General features: G+C 38.4%; 1 protein-coding gene across 1 annotated transcript; it reads right to left on the bottom strand.

Moving 5' to 3' along the window:
* Nucleotides 1–223: 223 nt before the first annotated feature.
* CTLA4 (cytotoxic T-lymphocyte associated protein 4) lies at nucleotides 224–7,277 on the bottom strand. Its single transcript, XM_073633358.1, has 4 exons — nucleotides 6,979–7,277; nucleotides 6,144–6,494; nucleotides 5,046–5,173; nucleotides 224–4,229 (listed from the first exon to the last, which is right to left on the bottom strand). Exons 1-4 carry the CDS (start codon nucleotides 7,088–7,090, stop codon nucleotides 4,140–4,142), a joined length of 681 nt encoding a protein of 226 aa, XP_073489459.1. The 5' UTR covers nucleotides 7,091–7,277; the 3' UTR covers nucleotides 224–4,139.
* Nucleotides 7,278–13,088: the final 5,811 nt, after the last annotated feature.

Here is a 13,088-nt window from a genome sequence, read left to right as displayed (position 1 = left end):
ATTTAATTTCGCAAGTGTGGACATGTTATATAAAGTCCTATTTTATTAAATTCCTTAGTACATGACTGGGTATTCAGAGGGAGCACAGCATCATTTTTTTACTGAACTAAGTTAATACTCTCTACTCCTTTAGTAAATAAATCCCACAGGCTAATGTCTATTTAAAGTGCTTCCACAAATCTCAATTTACAGTTTTACACTCTAAAAAGAAATTGCAACAAGGTAAAATGATAATATTTTATTAGAATATTGATGAAGGAAGCAATTCCTGTGTACACCATATTTATACCATAGTTTGATTTAAAACAAAAACATATAATGGTATTATCAATGCTTTTTCACAGAAAACATATCTCTCAATACACATTTCATCTTGTGAAAATCTGATGTAACACATAGGATACAAAGATAATGCTAGAAGCATATGCATAATTTATTATGTAAGGGTTATACACAACATTGACACAATGCATAAGGCAAACTAATTGCTTTATAGGTCAGTTGTTACTATTAACACAACTACAATGTCCAAAGAAGGTATAACAGATAGGAACTGTTTTGCTCATTTTCAAAACATATTCAGTGGGCTATTGATATAGCATACAGCTACCTATAAATTTATTCAGTAACACACTCCCTTGTATAATAAAATGTTTCAGACTGCCTACCTGTCTGACCCATTCTGGATCAGTACACTGAAAGCTGCTAACGCTATAGATTGACAATTTTCTGATGCATAGTAAATACATTGATTCTTTCAGCCCCTTTACCCATAGACTTAGCATGCTTTTTGTGACTGTTGCATTGTGTTACTTCAAGGGCCTGTGTGGATGGACTTTTGTTTATTTCAAGCGGGTTTTGTATTTTCAGACAGGTCTATGGTCATGCATATCTTACTTAGGTCTTAGATGCATCCTAAACTGATATCAATCTGATGCCATCGACACAAACCAAAAACCTGACAAAATAGGCCCTAAAGATAGACTGTTAATGGGATAGTAGGGAGTACAAGTGCAACTGGCCTTGTTGGGCATGAGGTATACATCTGGACCTGAATTCTGTCCTAGAACCAGGCTGGAGCCTATAGATGTATTACTATCCCTAGCATGACAATGCTTGTTCATGGGTTACATAAGTGACATTGCCAGTATGTGAAAGTGATTACAGCTCACATTTGCTGGCAGCGTTAGCTCAACTTTAGTAAATCAGGCCCATAGAACTGAAGCCTTTGGGGTAAATTATTAAAGATTTCCATTCGGGCATTTACCTTGGTACTACATAAAACTTCCACTACTCAGTAAATCTAAACATCAAAGGAATCACAAGGAAGTTCAATGAAATATACATATCAGGTGTGGCTCACATTGTCCCCCATGTATAGATGCTGACTTAAAATATTTCTATTGGTGGACATCACCTATATTTCAAAATGCCTTTTTGTAAGGTACCACTATTCCATTTATTAACTAAATGGTTTAATCAGTAGACAAGTTTTACCTACGCATTTTCCTTTAGAAAACATAGTTAAATATGGTTAATATATTATTTACATGCTATTGAGAAGATGACAACTAATGCTACTATTAAAGGCACACTAGAATGAAAATTATCTATCTGAAGCAAAATACTATTTGTTTTATTTTTTTAATTTTTCATGTATTGCAGAGCTTTATATTTACTATTATTTATAGTTGATAAATATTGGGTATAATTTATTTTAAAAAGATGGAAAGGGCAAAAAGTGGCTTATTCGTTGCAATTATTTAGGTCTCATTTTGCCTTTTCCAACCCATACTGGTAAAAAAAAAAAACAGCTGTGATTTAACTAGCTAATATAGGGAATGCTGCTACTTTTTGCTTTCTTGGGTTTATAAATGATTTCTATTATACATTAAGGCCATTGCAACTGTCACATATTCTCACTGAAGACATGATTTCTCAACACAGTTTTGGTGACTCTTTAGCATTTAGTTGTCATTAGATATAATATCTGAGGTATTTTCTTGAGTGTAAAAGTTTTATAATATACAATTTGCGTCTGCTACAATAATTTTTTTGTTCAGAAAAATAGTTTGCAGATTATTAGGTACTGTACCATACATAACATAGTTACTGTATTCCTGTGGCAATTTAAAAGGAGTCATTTGTTAAGGTGGAACTCCAATCACAAATATAAATACGTCTTCCTATAGAAATGAATTAACATCTGTAAAGTTAAAGAGATTCTTCACCCTGTTTGAAAAAAATTAGGAGTCAACAGCTACAAAACTGTAACTGCTGACTTAAAAAAGTAAAAAGACACTTACCTATCCAGGAATCCAGTGCTGGCCTCACCCAGGCCAGTTCCTTGCCAGTCTTTGGGTCCCCAGGGCCTGCAGGTTAACTGTCTAGGGATCCAACACCATCCTCACCCGATTCACTGCTGTTCTTTGGGTCCCTGGCACCAACATGTTAGCTGGAACCAGGGAAGCTGGTTGTGACTCCTTGCGGCTTCACAGAAGGCTTCCCACTGTGCATGCATGAACCATGCTGCACTTTGTGAATGGTGTTGCAGGCTTCTGGGAGCTATGACGTGTCTCAGAATGTTGCAGGCAGAGAGGTCGGGCATTGCCTGTGGAATCGCCTAGGCGATCTGAACCTAAACAGACAACCCCCCCCCCCCACCTTCTTCATTTGGAATTTTGTTTTTTGAGGGAGGGAGCTGGTACTTGGTTACTATATGTTCCCCCCCCCCCCAAAAAAAAAAAAAACAAAAGAAGAAGTCAAGAGGGAGTATAAAGCGGAATGTCCCCTCAGGGTGAAGTTCTGCTTTAGTCGAGGAAACAGTAAAACTGCGTCAGGATTGGAAGTAACAAAATGCAGTGAGGCAGAGATGTAAAAATCAAAAATCAAATCATTTTGATAGTACAACTTTTGCTGGTAAATATTTATATACTGAATATCATTTGTGCATTTAGATGTTTGCCTGGAGTTGCATTTTAAAGCAATCACTGTGCAGTATTACATAATACAATTAATAGAAAAATAATTTATGGATATTTTTAAAACTTTTCAAAGTTAGTCACTGGTTGCAAACACTTCAGATGACAATGGCTACTACACCACATCAGGCTCTAAAAATTCTGCAGTATATCCAAAACTTTAAAAAAAGTTTTTGGCTTTTGATACACTTTAAAGAACAAGTTTGCTTTATAACTAGAATTCACTAGCTTCCTAACCTAATCTAAACTAGATTACTCACCCTCAATCAGATGGTAGCGATGGCCTCCTCCAATGTTTACATTCTGTGGCCCAAAATCTCCTTCAGAGCTTAGCTTGACTTGTATAAGTAAGTTCCCAGATACTTAGATGGGACCATACCTCTAATGTCTCTCATGTAGAAAAATAGCTCAATTCATGTCTGTGGGGAGTTACTGCCCAGGCACAGGCAACATCAGAGAAAAATTTGAGCCATAGAATGTGCACACTGGAAAAGATAGCAAATGCCAAATCTGACTGGGGAGTTCTACGGTAGATAAGATTAGGTTGGGCTAGTGAGTTTTACTTAGGAAGTGAACCTAACTCTACCTATCTAGGAATATTGGAGGGGGGGGGGAGTGCCATTCTGGGCCCCTGTTGAAAATACTAATTGACTGTTTTTTTTGCTAGCCCGTTGGCTTCAAAGCCCTTTTACTAGACCCAGAATAAGTATGCAGATCTGCAAAAAAAAGAGTAAACTCTGAAGCTAAAGAACCAGCATAACAGCCAGGAGCTAGCATTTGCAGAAAGAGAAGTCAACAATGGCATCTACCACAATTTTCTCAGAAAAGACTCCCTTTAATTTTATAGGATTCTATGAAAAGGAATATTACATTACTTCAGTTTGTTTGGCATTAAACTGTTATGCAGCACAGGCACTATACGGCAAAAAATGTGCATCTCCTCAGATGCAGGAGATGTGGACTTAGACTAGCACTATAAAAAAGTCCCAGCAAAATAATGCATGCCCAGCTTTGTCTTGCAGTGATGTTTGGGCTAAAACATGTACCATCTTGCGCAAGATAATGTATGATGACAACATTAGCCAGCAATAACATGCTTGGCAAGCAAGGATGGGTAATAAAATACTTGATAAGTATGAGTTTTCCAGCTTATTGAAATCACATTTTAATATAATAAGGATGGTAATTCTTGTTATTTGATTGGAGTACCTGCCCATAGTGGCCTGTATCCCATCTCCTTTTCCTTCGCTGTAAAACAATATTAAAAAAGTTATAACTAAAATCTTTATAGACATATGCAATAAATAAACCAGAAACAAATACTTTTTGGACAGACTTACTTTTTAATATAAAAGATAATGGGTCTGATTAACTGAAAGTAAATGCATAACAGGGAGGAATCATTATGAAGACAATTGTGGTCATGTACCTTTATGTACCTAGTGATCAGCTGAAATACACACTCATGTTTAATGCATGTTTATTGCAGATGTTGTGGTCCTCATTTGTAGTGTGCATTGAACATCAAAATAATGCTGTTTTAAAGTTTCTTAAATGCAAATAAGGTAAATAAAGTTATGTGTGTGTGAAGATTCTTCCTTAAATGAACATGTTCAGCTATTGCACAACAAAGTAAATTTACCCTGGAAAGTGATAAACTCAGATCATCATTGCTGGGGAATAGTTTTTGCAAATAGTATTGCTATCTGCTGTTATTACATTCTATAATTACATATACAAGCCAAACAGGTGTACTTCCATTTGGTTGATGTGCTAGCAGTGGTACTCTCAATTGCTCCTCCTGGTTGTTATGTCAGCAAACTACTACTGCCACCATGGATGTCAGAAGTCCACTCACAGACCAGCAGGAGGAAGCTGATCTTCTGCAGCCTACATAGTACCAGAAGCATGCCTTTTAGCACAGCAGGCAAAGAAGGCCATTGCAGTGTTTGTTACAGACATCTTGTATAATAATTCTGACGGATGAGCTTTAGTTCTTTTTATTATAACTAAGCATGGAAGTTTGTGCTGAGTAACATTTTTTATTATCAAATGACAACTTACCTTGCATATTAAAACACTTGTGACCAATAAACTGTAGACTAACATAACCAGAATAATGATGAGGAAGGCCAAATCGAAGGACTTTGATTCAACTGGTTCCATTGATTGAGCACATTGCGATCTCAGATCTATCAAATCAATTATATTCAATGAAATTTATGTTTTACATGTTTTATAGATCATTTAAGCAAGATGACAAATGCAACAAATATGGTGTCCACCCAAGCATTGATATGTCAACTCATATCTCTAGAAGAAGCTTATGAATTTAATCATCTTCTGGCTCCATATATTTTTCATAGACCCCCAAATATTTCCTGTGTTCTCTTCCCTGTCAAGGTGATTACAAGTGTTTCTTAGCCTTTGTGTTGTATTGCCATTCATATATTTAGGTTAGACTAATAAAGGGAAGTTGCCAAAAATCAAACATAGTATTTAGTTTGTGATGGAATCAGCCAATCCTGGACTTACATGTCACATTCTCAGTCCAGGGAAGGAACTCAGTAAAAGGTTGTAACTTCACAGCCCCTTGGCTAATATGCAGCATATCTCCCAAGATATGTCTTTTTCCATCAGAACCCAATTAAACAGCTATTTTTAGGCATGACAGGATGCTTTTAAGTCAGACCAATACTCTTCTTCATAAGAACTGTAGTAAGGTGTCAGAGTTCATCCCATCCAATAACATTTCTATAGTTCAACCAATCAAAATAAGTAATAGTTTTACCAATCTATACCTATCCTTTAAAACTATTTAAAATGTGAAAACCTTTATGAAAGAAGCAAATATTTCATTTAAACCTTGTACTGCTTTTCAGTCCCCCAATTCAAGTATAATAAATTAAGGTGGTTTAGCTAATTATAGTTAATAGTTTAATAGTTTATGCCTTTGGACAAAGTTCTTGTTTACTAACATAATTACCAAATATATTTTGCTTATTATTTTCAGAAGCAGTGTAAGTTAATACAAAGCTTTCACTAGATGACTTAGAAATGAGCTGTATACATTTAAGAATATGTCGATAATATAAATAATATGAATATGTACAAATAATATTAATATTATCAATATATAAAAATAGCTGGCAAATTACTCACCACTGACATAAATAAACATTGCATTGCCTTCTGTAATACGGTAGGGAGGAGGATACATGACTTCAAGCTTGCAGAAATACAGTCCAGTGTCCTCCACCTGCAGCCCTGATATGTTAAAAATCACATTACGTGGACCTGGAATTCCTAAACATTGGAAGGTATTGCCACTAGTGTCTGGTTTGTAGGCAGTGGAAAAAGACAGAACACAAACTTCTGATAACTGATTGCCTATTTTCTTCAAGAGGCTGAAACGTATCTCCTCCTCCATTCCCTTTGCTTCGTAGCCACAGTCTAATGTGGCTTCTCCATGTCTGTTAGCCACGACCACAGCTGGCTGGGAAACTTCAGCACCTGTGAAACACAAGCATCAACATCATATGTTCTTATTGCTAAATACAGTATGTATTTCTAGTGCAGAGGTCTAGTCTCTGCTTTTCACATCAGTTACATCCCCATAGCAACAGCCAAACAAAATGCAATAAACCAGTAAAAAATTTCAGTCTGGAATGCTCACATTTTCACTATCCATACTATAAATTCAATAAGCCTCATAAGGTCAATATAACTGAAATATATTTGAAACCATACATAATGTTCATTCATATGGAAGAACATTCCGTCAAGTGTAACAGTTTAGAATAACTAGTGTGCTTATGCTTGTGTCTACACTCCCATAATATAATACAATGATAACCTAAACATTATTGTTAAAATGGTCCTGTTAAAAACATGTGTAGTTAGTAGTAATAGCTCACAAGATCAGAGAGACAATAACATTACAATAAAATAAACTTCTATCAAATAGGTTGTCAGACCATACACATATTGCTCCTACCTTCTGATGTACTGATATAAAACCAGCTGATTCCAATGAATATGGGAGCAAACATTGTGATCCAGTTGTGTAAAATTTTTATGAGAAAATTTGTTTTAATATTCATCAGCATATACTAAACGATAGCCTCTTTCTTAAGCTTGATTGTTCAGGAACTGTCTTCACAGACGTCTGTCAGATTACTAAACCCTGTCTGCAATAAATAAGGTGAGCAGATGCCCCTGAGAAACCACGTTTGAGGGTAAGGTGACTGATGTTTCAGGTCACACTAAGATTGCATATATAACCTCAGATTCACAAGCGTTAACCTGAGATGTTCAATGTTCAGTGTTTTGAATTTACAAGAAAGGAAATAGTGGGTTGGAGCCGTTACGTAGAGATTACCACATTAAGAACTGAGAAAACTATGCATAACCAAAACAAGCCTATCTGAGAATGGAAAATAATGATGATTTCACAGCGCCTGTAATTTGCTTATTTAATTCTAGGAAACCTTCACCATTCTCAGATGAAATGTATAACATTGGGGGCTCATTTACTTATTTGCGGTATGTTAACGCAAGCATGTTAATGCGCATTATATTGTATATTTATGTGAGCTGCGTTAAGGCAGTCCATTGAAATTAATCGGCTGCCAAATATCCTAACATGCTAAAAATTGTACATTACATCTTTTATCTAATGTAAAACTTTGCAATGCACTGCTTTGCATTGCCAGGCATTGCGTCACCCTAAAACACAGGTGTGTTGCCTGAGTGCAATGGGGTGCCATTCAAAATGAATGACACTGCAATGCTGTAACACATGTCATTTTGTATTACTACCCATTGTCCTTAATTGTATAATGGTCCTACGGTGTATACCCAGTTGTACCAAGAAGCTGCCGAATGGATGTACAAATCACCTGGCTGGTACATAGGCAGAAAATGGAGCTGGCTGAAAAAAATAGTTTGATAATCGTTGGATTTATACTTTTCAGAGTCTAATAACCACAGTTTAGCAGGTTGGAATAAGTTTGTGCTTTGTTATTTAGGTTTTATTTAAAGGGATTGTAAAGGCAGAACATTCTTTTATCGTAATGCATTCTATGCATTATGATAAAAAAATCTTCCGTGTGCAGCAGCCCCCTTCAGCCCCCCTTATATTTACCTGAGCCTGTCTTTATCCAGCGATGTTGCAGAAATGTCTAAGCTCCCCAGGACTCCTCTCCTCATTGGCTGAGACAGCAGTGCAGCACAATTGGCTCCCGCTGCTGTCAATCAAAATCAGTTAGCCAATGAGGAGAGAAAGGGGGTGGGGCTTGGTCACAGCTCCATGTCTGAATGGACACAGGGAGCTGTGACTTAGCTCGGGTGCCCCCAGAGCAAGCTGCTTGCTCTGGGGGCACTCAGCAGGAGGGAGGGACCAGGAGCAGAGAAGATAGACCCGAGAAGAGGAGGATCCAGGCTGCTCTGTGCAAAACCAACTGCATAGAGCATGTAAGTATAACGTGTAACATGCTGACAGGCAGGGAGGGAAGGGGAGGGGCAGGCACTGACACTAGCTCACAGGCAGGGAGGGAAGGAGAGAGGGGGAGAGAGGAGAGACAGTGGTCTGACGGAGGCAATCAGGGCTCAGCAGCTATGATAAACATGGTCAGTTTACAGAGGGGAGGGCAGCACCAGGCAGGATCAGCCAGGTATTTTAGATGACAGAAAAGGACAAATTACACAGCACAAGCACTGTGCTGTTATTCATGCTATAAAGGAACCAGATCAATTTTTATTTTTAAGGTTACAACCACTTTAACACGTAATGTTCAAACAATTGAAGGAGGATATATACAAATCTTTGTGGCTTGTGATCACCATTTTAATGTTCTGGTAAATCATGCTGCTCTACATATCCCCAGTCCTCCATTGTGCTCCAATACCCTTTTCAAAGTCAATCAGCATGGTTTGTGTCATCTACAATATGACCTCTTTTTATTTTGCTGACTTAAAAATAAAGATTTCCCTATAAAACCATGACGAGATTAGTCACTAGGGAGAACTGATGCCACCAATCATACCTTTATATTAGAAAAGTGCTAACACTAAAGAAGAATTCTAGGAAACTCTATGTAGCACGGCCCCCTAGAGGACTGCTTAGAACTACCTGCTCATCTGCACGGCCATGACTTGGCGAACATTCCAACCGACTTGACACTCTGGGTTCAGACATCCTTGTATCACTGTAGAGTAATAATCAGACAACTCTGTGTATTTAGGTTCTATGAATATTTTACTTGAACCAATAATGGGATAAATAGAAAAAAGAACATTAAGGCTATGGGGGTACCTCATCCTTACTCAACTTTTCATAGATAGAGAACCAACATGATGGATTATTGCGGTACCAGAGAGGGATTTTACACACAAGGTAATAAAGAATAAATTTATTGTAACAAAATTTACAAATAGAAAAACACACATGCTAAAAACATCCAATTAATTGTAAGGTTCAATACAATAGTTACAAAAGATATCAAAGAGATGGTTGACGCGTTTCACTTAATAGCTTCTTCAGAACCAATTACTTAGTGATTTGCAACAACAGAACCTCATATTAAGAACACAAGTTAGCTTCACTTACTCCTCCTAAAAAGGAGAATCGATAAGCCCATGTCAAAAAAGGAGGAACGATGGATGAGTAGATGTGGGGATGCCAATACACCGCAGCGCCTCTCCTATATAATATATAATGGCTCAATATCATTAGCTCGCAGGGTTCCAACCCCAAGAGGATAATATATATAGGACCCCGGTTAGCTTATCCAAAGAGGAACAACTTCTATCATCCAAAAAGCCATCCCATACATAAACAACACAAGTCTAGTTCAAAGGAGATCTTGCACCTAATGCTTATGGGGCCAGCGAGGACATTAACAGATCACTCCTGCTAGATAAGTTCTGCTAACAATGTCCAGCATTCATATCTTTACACAGCAGAAAAGGTGCAGAACCAATAATGGGAAACGTTGTCTCAAAGAGGAGGTAACAGATCTGGTGAGTTCTAGGCAACAAAGCCAACTCAGCAAAAGAATTCCCCCGAAAGACAAAAAACAAATATTAACAATGACAGTACTATATATATATATATATATATATATATATATATATATATATATATATATATATATGTATATATGTATATATGTATATATATATATTTCCCTCGATTGCAACCAGTCGTCCCATCCCTGCAGCTGAAAAACACCCCCACAGCATGATGCTGCCACCACCATGCTTCACTGTTGGGACTGTATTGGATAGGTGATGAGCAGTGCCTGGTTTTCTCCACACATACCGCTTAGAATTAAGGCCAAAAAGTTCTATCTTGGTCTCATCAGACCAGAGAATCTTATTTCTCACCATCTTGGAGTCCTTCAGGTGTTTTTTAGCAAACTCCATGCAGGCTTTCATGTGTCTTGCACTGAAGAGAGGCTTCCGTCGGGCCACTCTGCCATAAAGCCCCAACTGGTGGAGGGCTGCAGTGAAGGTTGACTTTCTACAACTTTCTCCCATCTCCCGACTGCATCTCTGGAACTCAGCCACAGTGATCTTTGGGTTTTTCTTTCTCTCACCAAGGCTCTTCTCCCCTGATAGCTCAGTTTGGCTGGACAGCCAGCTCTAGCAAGGGTTCTGGTTGTCCCAAACGTCTTCTATTTAAGGATTATGGAGGACACTGTGCTCTTGGGAACCTTAAGTGCAGCAGAAATTTTTTTGCAACCTTGGCCAGATCTGTGCCTTGCCACAATTCTGTCTCTGAGCTCTTCAGGCAGTTCCTTTGACCTCATGATTCTCATTTGGTCTGACATGCACTGTGAGCTGTAAGGTCTTATATAGACAGGTGTGTGGCTTTCCTAATCAAGTCCAATCAGTATAATCAAACACAGCTGGACTCAAATGAAGGTGTAGAACCATGTCAAGGATGATCAGAAGAAATGGACAACACCTGAGTTAAATATATGAATGTCACAGCAAAGGGTCTGAATACTTAGGACCATGTGATATTTCAGTTTTTCTTTTTTAATAAATCTGCAAAAATGTCAACAATTCTGTGTTTTTCTGTCAATATGGGGTGCTGTGTGTACATTAATGAGGAAAAAAAATGAACTTGATTTTAGCAAATGGTTGCAATATAACAAAGTGTGAAAAATTTAAGGGGTCTGAATACTTTTAGTCCCCACTGTATATATATATATATATATATATATATATATATATATATATATATATATATACACAGTCTCTCGCAAAAACATCTTTAGCCTTCCTTAATACAAGAAATGTACTGTTTCCCACTATACCTAATCAGATTACAGTTAACGAGCGCCTACATGGTGGTGAAGAACATCAGATCTGCAACATGGACTTTATTGCCATTACTGATAGAAAGGCCCCTATATTATCACTTCTAGACCTGCTCTCCCCTTCTTAGGATGGCATTATAGGCTAATCAGTTAGCTGAAATGACCATCTAGGGGGTAATATTATCTCTCAAGGAAGTGCATATATATATATGTATATATATATATATATATATATATATATATATATATATATATACAGTATGTCACAAACGTGAGTACACCCCTCACATTTTTGTAATATTTTATTATATCTTTTCATGTGACAACACTGAAGAAATTACACTTTGTAAATTAGTGAGTGTACAGCTTGTATAACAATAATCAGTTGGCTGAAATATCCATCTAGGGGGTAATATTATCTCTCAAGAAATTGTATGTGTATATATATATATATATATATATGTATAACAGTGTAAATTTTCTGTCCCCTCAAAATAACTCAACACACAGCCATTAATGTCTAAACTGCTGGCAACAAAAGTGAGTACACCCCTAGGTGAAAATGTCCAAATTGGGCCCAAAGTGTCAATATTTTGTGTGGCCACCATTATTTTCCAGGACTGCCTTAACCCTCTTGGGCATGGAGTTCACCAGAGCTTCACAGGTTGCCACTGGAGTCATCTTCCTTTCCTCCATGACGACATGACGAAGCTGGTGTATGTTAGAGCCCTTGCGCTCCTCCACCTTCCGTTTGAGGATGTCCCACAGATACTCAATAGGGTTTAGGTCTGGAGACATGCTTGTCCAGTCCATAACCTTTACCCTCAGCTTCTTTAGCATGACAGTGGTCATCTTGGAGGTGCGTTAACATGTTGGAATACTGCCCTATGGCCCAGTGTCCAAAGGGAGGGGATCATACTCTGCTTCAGTATATCACAGTACATGTTGGCATTTATGGTTCCCTCAATGAACTGTAGCTCCCAAGTGCAGACAGCACTAATGCAGCCCCAGACCATGACACTCCCACCACCATGCTGGACTGTAGGCAAGACACATATGTCTTTGTACTCCTCACCTGGTTGCTGCCACACACGCTTGACACCATTTGAACAAAATAAATTTATCTTGGTCTCATCAGACCACAGGACATGGTTCCAGTAATCCATGTCCACAGTTTGCAGGCTTTCTTGTGCATCATCTTTAGAAGAGGCTTCCTTCTGGGATGACAGCCATACAGACCAATTTGATGCAGTGTGCGGCGTATGGTCTGAGCACTGACAGGCTGACCTCTCACCCCTTCAACCTCTGCAGCAATGCTGGCAGCACTCATACAGCTATTTCCCAAAGACAACCTCTGGATATGATGCTGAGCATGTGCACTCAACTTCTTTGGTCGACCATTGCAAGGCCTGTTGTCAGGACCTTGGTAGGAGACCGAGTTGCTGAGAGGGCTCCCCTTGCGGCCGAGTGCAGCACAACCCTGAATATGGTACAGGGATGTGGTGCTCACAGAAGCACGGGTTGCCTGGAAGTAGGAGCCGGTGTTGGTGGCTTGATAGAGAAAGTCCGTAGAGGCAACGTGCTTAGGATCCAAGGATGGGACCAATGGAAGTCCAATAGGAAAGTCAGAAGCCAGGCCAGGGGGTCAAACACAGTAAGCAGTCCGAGAATCAAAGCAACAAGTCCAGGTACAGGAGACAGAGGAATGCGGAGTCCGTTTAGCCAAGCCGGGGTCAGATGCAGGAAGCAGGCAGGGAGATTCAGAAGCAAGCCGGTA

This window comes from Aquarana catesbeiana, linkage group LG06 (genome assembly GCF_042186555.1).
Source record: "Aquarana catesbeiana isolate 2022-GZ linkage group LG06, ASM4218655v1, whole genome shotgun sequence".
Lineage (NCBI taxonomy): Eukaryota > Metazoa > Chordata > Amphibia > Anura > Ranidae > Aquarana > Aquarana catesbeiana.
Note: the sequence above shows the minus strand (reverse complement) of the source record. Positions and strands in the feature narration are given on the sequence as shown.

Coding starts and splice junctions, on each gene's coding strand:
- CTLA4 (XM_073633358.1), bottom strand. CDS start 7,090: ATGCTGATGAATATTAAAACAAATTTTCTCATAAAAATTTTACACAAC. Junction 6,495..6,978: donor TTATATCAGTACATCAGAAG/GTAGGAGCAATA, acceptor TGTGTTTCACAG/GTGCTGAAGTTTCCCAGCCA. Junction 5,174..6,143: donor AATGTTTATTTATGTCAGTG/GTGAGTAATTTG, acceptor TTGATTTGATAG/ATCTGAGATCGCAATGTGCT.